The sequence below is a fragment of the Diachasmimorpha longicaudata genome, chromosome 1 (assembly GCF_034640455.1).
Source record: "Diachasmimorpha longicaudata isolate KC_UGA_2023 chromosome 1, iyDiaLong2, whole genome shotgun sequence".
NCBI lineage: Eukaryota > Metazoa > Arthropoda > Insecta > Hymenoptera > Braconidae > Diachasmimorpha > Diachasmimorpha longicaudata.
Window position 1 is genome coordinate 2,502,954 of NC_087225.1, and position 17,868 is coordinate 2,520,821.

Consider the following 17,868-nt stretch of genomic DNA (forward strand, 5'->3'; position numbering starts at 1 on the left):
TGAACCAATTTCAAAACCCAATGGGTGTCCCATACCTTCGGTCAATATTTATCGGGCAGAGGTATTTGTTTCATATCAGGTCTGTATTTTGCCCCAAGTCTATTGGATTCTTCAATGGCCGTAATGGAAGCTTTTGCCGAAGATGGATCGAAATTGATCAAATGGCCGCCTCCCAATGTAGTTACTCGTGTAAGAGCGACGTACGTTTGGCCAGAAGAAAATATGGTTTGTCCCACATCCATAACAGCAAGGTGTAAACTCAAGCCTTGACTCTTATGAATTGTAAATCCATAGCTCAAACAGATGAGAAACTGTCGTCTCGATATGTAAGCTCCACTCATGATTTCGAATTTTACGTCGATACGTTCAATTTCGTATTCTTTCCCCGATTCTAGGCGAACGGTTATAGAATTTATATATTCTGCTGCCTTATTAACGGATTTAGTAACTGCTGTTACAACTCCAATAGTTCCATTAACCAAACCAGATCTGATTCTCTCTAATCTAAAATTAAACAGTTGTCTCAACTGGTCGCGTTTCAGGATTCATCCAGTGTGATAGCTTCTGCTGATCACTGGATGATTCTGATAAATGTCTATATGTTACCAGACCTAATTCTTTCTATTCTAAAATTAAACAGTTGTCTCAACTGGTCGCGTTTCAGGATTCATCCAGTGTGATAGCTCCTGCTGATCATTGGATGATTCTGATAAATGTCTATATGTTACCAGATCTGATTCTCTCTAATCTAAAATTAAACAGTTGTCTCAACTGGTCGCGTTTCAGGATTCATCCAGTGTGATAACTCCTGCTGATCACTGGATGATTCTGATAAATGTCTATCTGTTACCAGATCTGATTCTCTCTAATCTAAAATTAAACAGTTGTCTCAACTGGTCGCGTTTCAGGATTCATCCAGTGTGATAGCTCCTGCTGATCATTGGATGATTCTGATAAATGTCTATATGTTACCAGATCTGATTCTCTCTAATCTAAAATTAAACAGTTGTCTCAACTGGTCGCGTTTCAGGATTCATCCAGTGTGATAACTCCTGCTGATCACTGGATGATTCTGATAAATGTCTATATGTTACCAGACCTAATTCTTTCTATTCTAAAATTAAACAGTTGTCTCAACTGGTCGCGTTTCAGGATTCATCCAGTGTGATAGCTTCTGCTGATCACTGGATGATTCTGATAAATGTCTATATGTTACCAGATCTGATTCTCTCTAATCTAAAATTAAACAGTTGTCTCAACTGGTCGCGTTTCAGGATTCATCCAGTGTGATAGCTCCTGCTGATCATTGGATGATTCTGATAAATGTCTATATGTTACCAGATCTGATTCTCTCTAATCTAAAATTAAACAGTTGTCTCAACTGGTCGCGTTTCAGGATTCATCCAGTGTGATAACTCCTGCTGATCACTGGATGATTCTGATAAATGTCTATCTGTTACCAGATCTGATTCTCTCTAATCTAAAATTAAACAGTTGTCTCAACTGGTCGCGTTTCAGGATTCATCCAGTGTGATAGCTCCTGCTGATCATTGGATGATTCTGATAAATGTCTATATGTTACCAGATCTGATTCTCTCTAATCTAAAATTAAACAGTTGTCTCAACTGGTCGCGTTTCAGGATTCATCCAGTGTGATAACTCCTGCTGATCACTGGATGATTCTGATAAATGTCTATATGTTACCAGATGTGATTCTCTCTAATCTAAAATTAAACAGTTGTCTCAACTGGTCGCGTTTCAGGATTCATCCAGTGTGATAGCTCCTGCTGATCATTGGATGATTCTGATAAATGTCTATATGTTACCAGATCTGATTCTCTCTAATCTCAAATTAAACAGTTGTCTCAACTGGTCGCGTTTCAGGATTCATCCAGTGTGATAGCTCCTGCTGATCACTGGATGATTCTGATAAATGTCTATATGTTACCAGACCTAATTCTTTCTATTCTAAAATTAAACAGTTGTCTCAACTGGTCGCGTTTCAGGATTCATCCAGTGTGATAGCTCCTGCTGATCACTGGATGATTCTGATAAATGTCTATCTGTTACCAGATCTGATTCTCTCTAATCTAAAATTAAACAGTTGTCTCAACTGGTCGCGTTTCAGGATTCATCCAGTGTGATAGCTCCTGCTGATCACTAGCTGATTCTGATAAATGTCTATATGTTACCAGACCTAATTCTTTCTATTCTAAAATTAAACAGTTGTCTCAACTGGTCGCGTTTCAGGATTCATCCAGTGTGATAGCTTCTGCTGATCACTGGATGATTCTGATAAATGTCTATATGTTACCAGATCTGATTCTCTCTAATCTAAAATTAAACAGTTGTCTCAACTGGTCGCGTTTCAGGATTCATCCAGTGTGATAGCTCCTGCTGATCATTGGATGATTCTGATAAATGTCTATATGTTACCAGATCTGATTCTCTCTAATCTAAAATTAAACAGTTGTCTCAACTGGTCGCGTTTCAGGATTCATCCAGTGTGATAACTCCTGCTGATCACTGGATGATTCTGATAAATGTCTATCTGTTACCAGATCTGATTCTCTCTAATCTAAAATTAAACAGTTGTCTCAACTGGTCGCGTTTCAGGATTCATCCAGTGTGATAGCTCCTGCTGATCATTGGATGATTCTGATAAATGTCTATATGTTACCAGATCTGATTCTCTCTAATCTAAAATTAAACAGTTGTCTCAACTGGTCGCGTTTCAGGATTCATCCAGTGTGATAGCTCCTGCTTATCACTGGATGATTCTGATAAATGTCTATATGTTACCAGACCTAATTCTTTCTATTCTAAAATTAAACAGTTGTCTCAACTGGTCGCGTTTCAGGATTCATCCAGTGTGATAGCTCCTGCTGATCACTGGATGATTGTGATAAATGTCTATCTGTTACCAGATCTGATTCTCTCTAATTTAAAATTAAACAGTTGTCTCAACTGGTCGCGTTTCAGGATTCATCCAGTGTGATAGCTCCTGCTGATCACTAGCTGATTCTGATAAATGTCTATATGCTACCAGACCTAATTCTTTCTATTCTAAAATTAAACAGTTGTCTCAACTGGTCGCGTTTCAGGATTCATCCAGTGTGATAGCTTCTGCTGATCACTGGATGAATTTAGTAAATGCCTATATGTTATGTTCGCCAATTAATTTAAAATTAGAAAAATCAAGTTGAAAAATTGTGGAAGAATAATAATAAATTCGTGTCCTAGCTCGTCTTAACGTGAAAAAAATTGATTATATGATCAAGCTAAAGAAATTGCTCAAGCACATTTAAATACCAATATAAGCAAGTCTTATTTAATCCTAATAACTGTTATCGTACAAAAATAAACCTGGACAGAATTCGATTGGTCGCATCTCTCACTCTCTCTTCCTTTCATTCTTGTTTTCATGCTCACGTTATATGGAAACTAAAATCGTTACTTCTTGTACTGAATTGCCAGAAGAAAAAAATACAAGTTATTGATAATTTGCATAATTTGAGGGTAACAATTAAGTCGTCGACTGATAAATTTGAATTATTTTGAAGAGTTCATTTTCGACGATCTCTAGGTCCACGACACTTTTGCCAACCTCTCATTTCTCGCGCTCGTCGCTGATTGCGAACCGACCACACAGCGCCCGTAGGAAACAAATGCTGTCAACTGTTGAACAAAAATCTGACCGTTTCATTCTGAGATAATCGGACCGTGGAAAATATGTAAAAAAATCCGTTGCTATGCGCGGATCTTTTTAATCAGGCGTTTAATTCGGAAAAACTTGACATAAATGAATATAGCATAGGCGGTTTAGGTAATGTAACTAAGTGTATTTTTGCTGCAAATTGCCGCGTTTTCACTCAGTTACGGAAATTAGTTTTGGAGGTAGTGGAAGGGGTAGTTGTGTCATGTATAGATACTTGGGAGCACTCGGCTTATTTATTCGAGGTTTCGAAATATATACTTGGCCGATACGCTCCCGCGTATCTCGATGGCAATTCAGCGAAATAAAGCACGTTCTGAGCCTCCGTGGATATGTTAGCTGTGGAATCCAACAACTAAATCAGGAAACAATGCATATTAAATAGCCAGTATCAACGTGCGATCTACACAGTTTTCTACGCGATGAGCCCCACATTATATTATTAATTATTATACTATTAATTGACAATGAAAGAATCCTCGTCTGTTACGTTGAATGAGAATTATCGTTATCCTTGGCTCACACATCCCGCTCGATTTCACCTTAACTCTTTTACCATACATCTATTTAGCAAGAACTGCATTGAGAAGTTTTACTATAATGGCTCCAGGGAAGGGTCACCAAAATGGCAAGGAGGATATCCAACTTGATTCCGAACGCCATGCGGAGAGTGGAAAATGGAACGGAGGAGCTGATTTTTAAGACTAGACGGAGAGTCACTAGCTGAAAATTCCCGCCCAATTGTCACTTTGTTAAAAAACATTTCCTCTTCATCAGTTCAAGTCCTGATTTCTTGGAAGCAACATTTTAACGTTTTATAATAACTAAAACTATACGGCAACGTGTGAGATACTCGACCGGGTTCAATAGTGGATTATTCATCGATTTTCTGTTCGTGCCTCCCTCTTTTCATGAAAACACTTTCAATAAGACAACAGTAAATCACCGTTATCAATAAAATAAAAATAAAAAAAAGTTTGCAAACAAACATGCAATAAAATGGAGAGGCAATGAAATACAATCTCGAAGATATCGATCGTGTGTGAAACGATTGATAGAACCATCATTTATTAATATTTAGGTCATTCATTGTTAAATTTTTTTTTTTTTGAAAATATATTCCTGCTCGATAACTCAAAAAATCCTTCGAATTCATTAAATAATAACTTTGAAAAATAGTTTCGGTGTTCTGGTGATCAAATTTGAAGATGCATTTAATGACAATGCTCGGTAGTTTAATTGTTCGAAAAATGGAAAAAAAATTAAAAATTGATAGCAGAGTATTGTGGATATCTTTGGATCCTCGCTTTTGAAAACAGTCAATAATTTTAATAGTTTGTTTGAACGTCAAAGTCACAGTTACAAGATAATCACGATAACTTTCTTGATAAATCTCAGTTTTGAAACCATGGTCAGCAAGTTGAAAAATTGTATGTTTTTTAAAACTTCGTTTTTTGATAATGTGTTGCAATCAATTCATCCAATATCAGAATTTTTCCTCAATCTCAGGTGAATAAGAGATGTTGATATGATACATTCCATAAAAATATAACATGAAATTCGAAACCATAGGCGTAAAGAATCATAATAATGAAAGAAAAATAATAACACTAAAGACCCGAATAAAAAAGGAGCGTTGACAAGTGTCGTGCTAATCTACTAACGAAAAATATATACAACATAGCAATAATTGCCTACTTGTTTTCACTTTTCCTACATAAAAACTGTAACTCACCTTTTTCGTTTCCCAAAACCACACTCGTTGAAAATATTTCTCCATCTGGTGCACAATAATAACTGAAATTGTTTCTTTCTCATCATCATGAGCACGTTAACACTGAGTTATTAAAAAATTTTATATGAGTCGTGGAGTAGCTAGACAGTTTTGGGGGCCAACCGGGCCAACTGAGTGTTCCATACACTTGTGTTACCTAACCAAACTTTGATAGGACGTTTCACAGTATCAGCTGTTTAGTACATCGGCGTTGGACAACTACGTTCTCTAACCAGCATTGTTAGAAAAAATGGCCAGTCATACGTTATGGAAAACTCTACGAGTAATTAAGTACAACAAATGTCTCCCCTGCATAACCCCTTCATTATTTGTTAATAAACAAATAACTCAAGTGCAAGTGATACCGAAGTGGGTAAACTTAAGTGGAAATAGCTACTGTGATGTGGTTTCAGAAGAGCCCAAAAAATCAAATAATCGAAGGAAGATATTCATTCCCAAAATTACTCTTCTCGCAGAGAACGATAATATGACGGTGATAACTCTCGAGGAGGCTGAAAAACTGGCCAGGAGGCGAAATCTCAAGCTCATGAAGGTTGTTGATATTGACATGAGAACTGAGAGGCCTGTTTACAGGCTTATGAGAATACAGGATTTTATACAGGAAGAGGCAAAGGCTAAAAGTGAGGCCAAAAAAGTTAAGGACAGGATCATTAAGGAAGACAAGACAATAGCGATATCCGGAAAAATCACTGATCACGATCTTGATACTAAGATTAAGAGCATCCACAAAATGTTGAGAAAGAGGTACGGGGTCCGGGTGCTGGTGGCTACTGATGGAAATCTGGAGATAGCTGTAAGTTTTTGGTTGCTTTTTTTAAAGAAAAAAAGGGAAAAATGGGGCAATCATTCCAAGGGCCGGTCGGTAATTAATCAATATTTTTTGTATAAAATGGTGGGTTTTAAATTGACATATTTTTCATCTCAATATGGTACCAAGTTACACCAATTCAATGTAAGAACAATAAACAAAGGAAAGTAATGTTAATAATGAAAACAAAATTTCAAAATTACTACCCTCAAGTTTGCAGAAAACGATTTTAATAGAAGATAGATCCTTGAACAATTGTGGGATTTAAAATCTTCAACTTTTAATTTACTCGGTGAAAAGGGAGTCAACCGTGATATATGTTGATTAGATAGAAATATAGAGTCAAGGGTGAGTTTAATATGGTAATCACTCTCAAACTATAATAATGTTGTATATCCCGCTTGAGAACAAATACATTGCAAAAAAAAGTCACATAACTGTCCGAAACATCATCGTGACATTTTTTCCATTTTTTTCCTCCAATTTTCAAAATTATATCCGCTGATGAAGTATAAAGATTTGCCCAGCCATGTTATACAATTTAATAAGCCTATTTGGTAAAGGAAAAGAAGTTACATTTACAAACATACTTAAACTTTTCGTGATGATTGGAATGTTTGCATAGAAAAATTTAAGGATTTATGCAATGTGTCTGTATAAGAAATTGCATAGCCACAGATGTCATCAGAAGAAATTTCAAGCTATTGCTTGGAAAGGGTTTAGTCACTTCTTCAAAAAATATTAGATGGCAATAAAAACGAAATGTGAAGTGTTTTTATAGGGTATAGGATATAAGGTAGACACTTGAATAATAAATACTTTTAGCAGCGGAGATCTCTCTGCTAAATAATCTTTTAAGTTAAAAAAATCTCCAACGACATTTATTTCAATTTTTCCGGGATTTATTTTTATTTTAGAATACTCGGTAAATGTTATGAAACATCTCCACCCCTTCTCCCCATCCATGAATTTATATCTAAATTGTCCCCCGAAGGAGAATTGGTATTGTATGAGCCCAGAAGAACGATCAATTCGTCGGACCAGAAGAAAATCCCTTAAGCTTAAATGGAAGCAAAAACTACTTATCAAAATATAGGTTAAATTCCCACCTGGGTGTTTTCAATTTTCATAGTGGCGAAATCGTTATTTATATTTACGGAGTATTCGTATCTGACTCATAACTTGCATGAGGTCTAACTCAAAAGGATCACCACTTGGCATGTGACGTTTGTGTTAAAAAGTTTTCGTTTAGTCATGAATTATTATTTCATCATTATTTTTTATTGAAAATAAGCTTCTGCATAGCACCGAATATTTGACGTTTAATGTTGAGATTTTTCAACGTTTACTTCATAAAATAATTTTAACATATTTCCTGTTATTTCAAAAACTGCCTAGCAACAAACGCATCACCCAACTGATGAAGTAAGAACGATTTGTAGAATGTTGTTTACTGATGTATTATCATTTAGTTGAAAGAGATTTGATATTATAATCAAGCAGTCTCTAAATTTGCATACTGTAAGCCTCAAAATCATACAGAAAACCAACTTCACAATGAATTTCGATTTTAATTCAATGATTTTCTGCTTTCCCATTGACGAATGACAATTTGTTTTGATGACATTCATGATTATGCATTTTCATATATAAATAAATTGCATATATCGTAAGCCAAAGTTTTTTTACTGGGAAATTCCAATAGTTGTAAGAATTTACATTGGTTTTTAAATGTGACTCTTGTCATTGTTCCAATTAGATTACAGAGATGTACGATATAGCTTGATAAGCCTCCATGCTTTCACCATGGATAAAAGTTTGAAATTTCAAGGGAGAAAAAATAAAAAATGTGGCGAGGGGATGTTGGAAAATTATAATTATGAGTTATTGTATTTTTCAATTAAGTCGTTTCGAAGCAAAATATGCTGAGTTAGTATCTTTCATGAGTTAGTCATTCATTTAACTGACATTTCATGTTATATTTCTATATAACTATACTAATTACTATTTTACTATTACTATATTTTTATATAATTATGTTAATTCCATATTGATTGTCATCACAACTAATTCTTTTCCCATTGCTAAAATCGGAAGTTAAAATGTTTAAACTACACATTTTGATCAACGAGATATCCTCTGTTGAAGATCTTATTCTGCTAACTTCAGGGTCATTCAAAACTCCGTACCATTCACGCCAGTATTAGAATTAAATGCACAGCTTTACAAAAAAGTCTATGACGAAAAAGCTGAATTCCTTATAAATCATAAAAAATTGAAATTCTGGTATGTTTCTAGAACGGTTTTAATTTTTTTAATTTTTTGAAATTATGAAGTGTCCTATTCGGCCTTACCATATCCTATAGGACTTTAACATGAATCCTCAACAATTTTTGTCAGATACTGAATCTGTTTGATGCAGTGTCATCGAATGTTTCCAATACATTCTTCAATTTGGGAGAATTTTGACGGAATCCCAATGCATTTTCTAGATAATTTATTAGAAAATGCAAATTGATTGCGATTGAGCTTTCTAACAGTAGTTGGACAATTCAATTAAATGTTCAACTGAAGAATTCACTAAAAAAGAGGCAATAAAAGCCGATTTATCAGTAAACTTAATTCTATTATGACATTTTTGTTAAACGGCTTCGGTTACATTTTTGAAGTGAAACTTCTTTGCGCTCGTTGGGCTGTCAATCCAATATCGTACGTAACGAAAAAACGACAGGAAAAGGGAGGGAATGGCGCGCGTGGTGGAGCAGTCCAATGGAAAGAGACATGGAAGAGAAACGAAAACGCGATAGATTCAGAGTAAGAAAATGACTCATTTTGTTAATATGATGAACAATACTAATAAAACCTTTTCATTAATATCGGGATAATTCACTGGGAATTACCAATCCAGTGGCATCAAATGCTTTTTACACATTTTAGAATCATGTAATCTCCGGTCTAACTTATCCTTCAGTAAAATTCCCGAATTTTAAGCGGTACGAAAATGACAATTTCGTAATTTATTTAAATATATACTCTAATATGAATATTGGAGATCAATTTCTTTGAATTTTCAATGAAATCGTAAATTTCCTGATTTCTTGTCCTAAATGGGCTTTGGTGTCATTGTTCCTCGAATTAAAAAATGCATCGACAGCAATTTCCTTGTTTTCTGTTCATTTTCAGGGAAATATGGAACAGAAATTGACTATTCTATTTGGTTTCTCCACGAGATTTCGAATTTTCAATGACAAAATGTTCTGAAATCTTCCTGTGTGGCTCAATAAAAATTTCCGAAAATTATCAGTAGTAATACCCCAAGACCTTCAAAATTATCAGATATTGCCCCAGAGTTTCGATGCGTACCAACGAGAGAGATAAGTTTGCAGGTTAAAAATCCCGAGCGCGAAGGGCGAGGGTTTTTCTGCGAAATTTATCCCGATCGGTGCTACGCAGGGAAACTGGAGGGAAATATCCGATTAATTTTGAAGGTCGAGGGGTACTTGGCTGATTATTTTTTTCATCCCAATTTCAACCAATCAAATGGTGGCATTTCCCGTCACGTGGTACAAGTAAGAGAGTTTTACTTCGGATATTTCCCTGTTTGTTGCTTAGCAATGAAAATATCCGATAAACAATTTGTACGCGTTTCAAACCCCAAAACTGTCATTACAAAAAATCAAGTTCAAAGACTTTACCTCGACATGAGCAGATTTGGAGGAGAATCCTTGGAGATTATTGATCAAAAAATTAAAAATAATGTTCCTAATAATACAGTGAAGACAAAAGCCACAATTTGGAAACAATTCTCTGCATTTTGTGCAGACAGAAAATATACGCTGGAGAAGCGACAACTACGAGTGAAAAACCATACTATATGACGTGAAATGCCACACATTTAATTGTTTGAAATTGGAATGAAAAAAATAATCCAGCCAAATACCCCTCGACCTTCAAAATTAATCGGATATTTCCCTCCAATTTCCCTGCGTAGCACCGATCGGGATAAGATTCGCAGAAAAACCTGCGAACCTTATCCCTCTCGTTGCTACGCAACGAAACTCTCGGGAAATATCCGATAATTTTGAAGGTCTTGGGGTATTACTACTGATTATTTTTCCCACCCAAATTTCAGCCAATAGAATTGCACCATTTGTTGATATTTTGTATAGCCTACCTCGAATATCAGCGATAATTTTTTGAATATTTTGGTAAACAAACGACACTTAACCAAATAAACCTCTTTTCATGTCATGGCACAATTCTCTTGGCCGAAATTTGGATAGGAAAAATAATCCCCTGAATACCACTCGAACTTCGAAATTATCTGATATTTCCCTCAAGGTTCCCTGCAAACAAATAAGCTCGTCAAGTTTTCCAGAAAAATCACTCGCGCTTCGCGCTCGTGATTTTTAAACTGGAAAACTTGACACGTTCATTTGTTTGCAACGAACCTATCGGGAAATATCCGATAATTTCGGAGCTCTTGTGGTATTACATGCGATAATTTTTTGATAATTTTGATAAACAAACGACACCTAACCAAATAAACCTCCTTTCATGTCATGGCACAATTCTCTTGGCCGAAATTTGGATAGGAAAAATAATCCCCTGAATACCACTCGAGCTTCAAAATTATAGAATATTTCCCTCTAGGTTCCCTGCATACAAATGAAGTCGTCAAGTTTTTCAGGAAAAATCACTCGTGCTTCGCACTCGTGATTTTTTAGCCTGAAAAACTTGACTCCTTCATTTGTTTGCAACGAATCTATCGGGAAATATTCGATAATTTTGAAGCACTTGTGGTATTATATGTGATTATTTTTTTCATTCCAATTTCAAGCAATTAAATGTGTGGCATTTCACGTCATGTCGTATGGTTCTTCACTGGTAGTTGTGGCTTCCGGCGTATATTTTCTGTCTACACAAAATGCATAGAATTGTTTCCAAATTGTGGCTTTTCTCTTCACCGTATTATTAGGAACATTTTTTCAAAGTTTTTGATCAATAATGTCCAAGGATTCTCCTCCCAATCTGCTCATGTCGAGGTAAAATCTTTGAACTTGATTTTTTTCTAATGATAGTTTTGGCGTTTGAAACCCGTACAAATTGTTTATCAGATATTTTCATTGCTTAGCAACAAACAGAGAAATATCCGAAAAATGTCCGAAGTAAAACCGTTTTACTTGTACCACGTGACGGGAAATGCCACCATTTGATTGGTTGAAATTGGGGTAAAAAAAATAATGACAAAAAAATCAGACAAAATTTTTTAACAATCTATGGCTAAGAAGTTTCACTTCTCTCGTGCATAAATTTTATAAACATATTTTTTTTTGAGTTGTGTTGTTTGATTTTCTTCTCGTCATAAAAATATGACTGTCATGGACAGTTACGCCAACTGTTGTCCATAAAGCAGCCGGATCATATTTTGCCATTGACAAATTATCCAGATATCGAGAAGCGTATCGGTTAAGTAATCATTTCGATTATGTCACTCTCTCATCTCACTTTTTGCACACCAGACCGAGAGTAGACGTTATAGGGGAGATGAGTAGCGCCTATGGGAATTTTGCACTTTTTTCATCAACTAAAATTAATTTTTCTCCAGATCTCAATGGGGGTTCAAAATGAGGGGAATTTAAATGTAGCCTTTCGTATTATCCAAAGAGGATAAAAATAGGTTTGAGCTGAAGAAAAACCACACAAAATTACTCCTCTAAACTAATTTTGAAGCCGTACCTGTGAGAAAAGCAAGACGAACTCATACCTGTAAATAAGGGAAGTGTACCAAAGCGTCGATAATGAACTACTGTCGTTCCTACGTTGGCGTCTGTGATTTTATTACCCATTTCCTGTTCATACAAGTCTCTACTACACTTTCGCACCTTCTTGAAATTGATCTTGTGAAAATATTCCGTAGGTTATGGATAAGGTTTATTCAGTTTAGTTAGCCGTTAATTCGAATCCCCCCAAAAACAAAAACAAAAAATGTTTCTGTAAAGAAATGCGCCAAGCATATATTTCGATGTTATTCATTTGAAAAAAAAATTGGAAAAAGAACTTGAAACTACAATTACTTAAAAATTGAAGCCACAATTATGGAAATTTGAAAAAAATACACAAATAAAAAAAGACGCTAAGCTCATTGAGTTTAACAGTTGAGAAAGGGGTAAACAGTCCATTGTGACTACAACAATTATTCATCAATATGGTTCAACGTTCTTAGCGGGGTTTTTCCCGATGACCTAGCCTATTTGGATATGCGGATATGATTGGCACTGCTGACTAAGAAGTTTCTCGTAAGAATATTTCATCCCTATGCATCAACTGTGGAACTACGATAGTTTGTGTCTCGAACAGAGTTGAATTGCAAAAAATTCCCTAGTCTGATGGTCTGCTCGTCAAGATTATCAAACTCATAGAGCTTTTCATGATAACCAGATGGAACTTTCGGTTCAATTTTTCGCTTTGTTGATTCCTCTCCAATTTCCAGACTGAACGACAGTTCGTGTAATAGAGGAAAGTACTCTGTTGTCGCTAGTTCTAAAGAGAAAGTGGTGAGTTTCGAAAAAACCGCCCCAAGTACGTTGATCCTGACCATATTGCCGAATAATTTTTTGATTCACAATGGACTTTTTAGCCCTTTCGATTTGAGTCGAGTATTTGATTTGATTGCCATGTCCTATGTAGGATATTATGGGACTCGTCTTAGTCAAGACATTCATAGAGAACGCAAAACGGTTTATGGACTCCTATTATCACCAGCTTTCTCAAGTGGTAAACTCAATGAGCTTGGCGTCTTTTTTTATTTGTGTATTTTTTTCAAATTTCCATAATTGTGGCTTCACTTTTTAAGAAATTGTTGTTTCAAGTTCTTTTTCCATTTTTTTTTTCAAGTGAATAACATCGAAATATATGCTCGGCGTATTTTTTTTACAAAAATATTTGTTGTCTTTGTTTTTGGGGGGATTTCAAGCATTTTTTCAAAATGGGCAAGAGATTTTACACTTCGACTACCCAAGCTACTATCGAATGAACGAGTCTTACTATTACTTCGATTTGCTCCGTTCCTTCAATTATGCATTTGGAATAAGGACTATTGAGTATATACGGTATATATCTTTCTAGTCGATGCATTGCTGTATAATATAAGTTTTGATTCATGAGTGAGCGAATAGTGTTCCAATCAACTACTTGAAATTTAAATTTATGTAAATATTTCATTAATTAGTTATTGTATTTATTTATTTTCCAGGTTTTCGATTAACATATCAAAATTTAAGAGAAATTGATCATTTAATTTGACGAGTTATGCTTTTTTTTGGAAATAAAAATTAGAACTAGAATAAAACTTTCAAAATTTCAAATTAAGCCTGTTTGAGGTTACGAATTGAATGCAATGCATAATAAAGGCCGATGATTTTATAAAATCGATTTGATTTGAATTTTTTTGGGATATTAGGAGTTTTATATCTTCTTGTCTCTTTTTGGGGCACTTGCCGCTTGTATTTTACCCCAAAAATAATGGTTACGTGAAATAATCCATTATTTTTTCTCAAAACACATGTATGGATAATCAACAATTAATTAAGTTATTTCACATTTTTCCAAGGCATTTTCCTTAATTATTTTTAAAACATCTCTCGTTTTGGAAAAGTATATTGTTAAAGTACATTTTATACTTTAAGGTGCAGTAAAGAGCCTTTTTTTGAAAAAATTGTTTATTTCCAACGATCAATGAACAAAGAAAAAAAAATTGAAACAGGGTTAGGTGTCAACCGTCATGAGATGCCAAATTATGCATTTCTATTTTTTCATTTATCACTGAAAATACACAATTTTTGTAATCCCGCACTGATCGAGAAAAGGGCGAACCGCATTTAAGGCCCGGATCAGAGACCATAGGGGAGATCAGCAGGGCCAGTCCTAGGAGATCAACCACGAAATGTCCTAGCGGTAGCGCCGGAACTAATTTTGCAGGCACGTTTGTTGGTAAGGTACCGAACGTTACGCCTGCAAAACCGGAGCAGAGGGAAAAGTCGGTAACCCGGATAGTGTGGGGTGGGGGAATACAAGGAAATAGGGGAAATTAAACGGCTGGGCAGACGTTCTGAATATCCGAACGGCGTTGAGCGAAGCTTTATCCTCATTAGGGGGGGGGGGGGGGAGGGATTAATTTTCAGAAATGCAGCTTAACGCGCATCAGTTCTCGGCGACGGCAAGCGAGGATTCCCAATAGACCCCCACGTTTCAAAAATTCATTTCTCCCTTTCTACTTGAGATGAAGAAATGAAACCAACGTCATTCAATTGGTCATTAAATTGTTCATTAATGACGGTAGTTTTGTTTCTTAATCCGAGTTAAGAAGGGAGGGAATATTTTTGAAAAAGGTAGCTTGACGCACATCAGTTTTCGGCGGCGTCAAGCGAGAATATCAAATAACTCCCCACGATACAAAAATTAATTTCTCCCCCCCTAGTTGTGTGCGGGGTAGTAACCGTAATGATCAACTCAAAGGAAAAATAGAGTCTTTCAGTTTGATCCTTCCCTACGGTTGTAAGTCGCAGGTATACACCTTGGTGCGGCAACACTGTCTCCTGCACTACTACTCACCAAAAGTAATTCCCAAGCAGCGATGTTGTTGGTTATGTAAAGGGAAGAAATAATCTCAATCACATAATTTGATGTTCACAAATAATTAGAAAATCTTTAATTATTAGATTAGATTATTTATTACCTTCACATAAACAAGAACATCGCTGCTGGCGAATTACTTTTGGTGAGTAGTAGTGCAGGAGACAGTGTTGCCGCACCAAGGTGTATACCTGCGACTTATAACCGTAGGGAAGGATCAAACTGGAAGACTCTATTTTTCCTTTGAATTGATCATTACGGTTGCTACCCCGCACACAACTAGAGGGGGAGAAATTAATTTTTGAATCGTGGGGGGTTATTGCGTATTCTCGCTTGCCGCCGCCGAGAACTAACTAATGCGCGTCAAGCTGCATTTTTCAAAATTAATCCCTCCCCCTCGTAATTCGGATTAAGAAACGAAACCATCGTCAGTCATCAGAGATTTCATGAGCAATCAAATGCCATTGGTTTCATCGCTTGATCTCACTTAGAGCGGGCAATATTCATTTTTAAAAATTAAAAAATTAGAGCGGGCAATCCATTTTTAAAAATTTACAAATTGATATTGTCCGCTCTAATTGACATCAACGGATGAAACCAACGTCATTCGATTGCTCATTAAATTGTTCATTAATGATGAGGGGTTCGATTCTTAATCCGAATGAGGAGGGGAGGGATTAATTTTGAAAAATGCAGCTTGACGCGCATTAGTTGGTTCTCGGCGGCGGCAAGCGAGAATACGCAATAACCCCCCACGAATCAAAAATTAATTTCTCCCCCTCTAGTTGTGTGCGGGGTAGCAACCGAAATGATCAATTCAAAGGAAAAATAGAGTCTTGCAGTTTGATCCTTCCCTACGGTTATAAGTCGCAGGTATACACCTTGGTGCGGCAACACTGTCTCCTGCACTACTACTCACCAAAAGTAATTCGCCAGCAGCGATGTTCTTGTTTATGTGAAGGTAATAAATAATCTAATCTAATAATTAAAGATTTTCTAATTATTTGTGAACATCAAATTATGTGATTGAGATTATTTCTTCCCTTTACATAACCAACAACATCGCTGCTTGGGAATTACTTTTGGTGAGTAGTAGTGCAGGAGACAGTGTTGCCGCACCAAGGTGTATACCTGCGACTTACAACCGTAGGGAAGGATCAAACTGAAAGACTCTATTTTTCCTTTGAGTTGATCATTACGGTTACTACCCCGCACACAACTAGGGGGGGAGAAATTAATTTTTGTATCGTGGGGAGTTATTTGATATTCTCACTTGACGCCGCCGAAAACTGATGTGCGTCAAGCTACCTTTTTCAAAAATATTCCCTCCCTTCTTAACTCGGATTAAGAAACAAAACTACCGTCATTAATGAACAATTTAATGACCAATTGAATGACGTTGGTTTCATTTCTTCATCTCAAGTAGAAAGGGAGAAATGAATTTTTGAAACGTGGGGGTCTATTGGGAATCCTCGCTTGCCGTCGCCGAGAACTGATGCGCGTTAAGCTGCATTTCTGAAAATTAATCCCTCCCCCCCCCCCCCCCCAATGAGGATAAAGCTTCGCTCAACGCCGTTCGGATATTCAGAACGTCTGCCCAGCCGTTTAATTTCCCCTATTTCCTTGTATTCCCCCACCCCACACTATCCGGGTTACCGACTTTTCCCTCTGCTCCGGTTTTGCAGGCATAACGGTCGGTACCTTACCAACAAACGTGCCTGCAAAATTAGTTCCGGCGCTACCGCTAGGACATTTCGTGGTTGATCTCCCCGGACTGGCCCTGCTGATCTCCCCCATGGTCTCTGCCCGGATGGAGGGAATTTTTTTACAATTGGCGACTTTACGCCCTCCCACTTCGCGGTCAAACCCAGAAGCTTGATCTCACGCGATGCCCTGTCGGTAACTACGGCATTCGCTGAAAATCAGGGCGACATCAAAGAAGGAGTTTTGGAGGGCCCCTAAAAATTTTTTCATTTTTTTTTTCACTTGAAAATTCCATGGGGTATGCCGCGGAGGTTGAATGGGGGTTTATAGCCAGACCACGGGGCGGGAGTGGGAGGGGGGATGTACGCAAAACTGCAATGTACTACCCACCCTTACCAACCCTTTCCACAATGATGTAATGCGGTCATAAAATAAAAAATTCGACCCCCATATGCACATATAAATTTCGACCCCATTTTTCCCACCCTCATCCCATAATTTCCAAGCCGACCGACGGGGTGAAAAAAAAGTCTCTACAGGTGTGGGTAAATCGACTCAGGGGGTGATTCTGAGTCGATCTGTACCTATAAATTTTGACCCCATTTTTCCACCCTCACTACCCCTTTACCAAGATGCCCGACGGGGTGAAAAAAAATGTCTCCACAGGGGTGGGTAAATCGACTCAGGGGGTGATTCTGAGTCGATCGGTACCTATAAAAATCCACCCCATTTTTTTATCCTCACTCACCTGTAGAAATATTTTTTAATCACCCCGTCGGCCACCTTGGAAATGGGGTAGTGAGGATGGAAAACTGGGGTCAAAATTTATAGGTACAGATCGACTCAGAATCACCCCCTGAGTCAATTTACCCACCCCTGCGGAGGGGGGGCTCCGTTCGTACTTGCACAACTCTAAAAATGAACAACTGAACAGAAAATTTTCAAACTGTGAGAGCACCACTGTGCAGGGATTCAACTGTCGAGACAAAAAGCTAAGCTGTACATGTGGCGCTGGGTCCACATGTACAACCACATTTTTGTCTCAACAGTTGAATCCCTGCACAGTGGTGCTCTCACAGTTTGAAAATTTTCTGTTCAGTTGTTCATTTTTAGAGTTGTGCAAGTACGAACGGAGCCCCCCCCCTGCGGAGACATTTCTCCAGGACCCGCACACGGTGCAACCCCCCACCCCCTCTCATTACAATAATAGCA

The 17,868-nt window shown here is 37.0% G+C and overlaps 2 protein-coding genes across 3 annotated transcripts in view; one reads left to right on the forward strand and one right to left on the reverse strand.

Annotated features, from left to right (window-relative positions):
* Positions 1 to 5,592, reverse strand: part of LOC135167714 (translation factor GUF1 homolog, mitochondrial) — a 30,286-nt gene extending 24,694 nt beyond the window's left edge. For both annotated transcript variants that reach the window (XM_064131198.1, XM_064131208.1), the window contains exon 1: positions 5,451 to 5,592. In XM_064131198.1, coding sequence (XP_063987268.1) covers positions 5,451 to 5,539 — 89 coding nt within the window. In that variant the 5' untranslated portion in view covers positions 5,540 to 5,592. The remainder of the gene's footprint in view (positions 1 to 5,450) is intronic.
* Positions 5,593 to 5,739: 147 nt separating this feature from the next.
* Positions 5,740 to 17,868, forward strand: part of LOC135167736 (uncharacterized) — a 39,494-nt gene continuing 27,365 nt past the window's right edge. The window contains exon 1 of the mRNA XM_064131246.1: positions 5,740 to 6,303. Within this exon, the coding sequence (XP_063987316.1) occupies positions 5,740 to 6,303 (564 nt within the window). The remainder of the gene's footprint in view (positions 6,304 to 17,868) is intronic.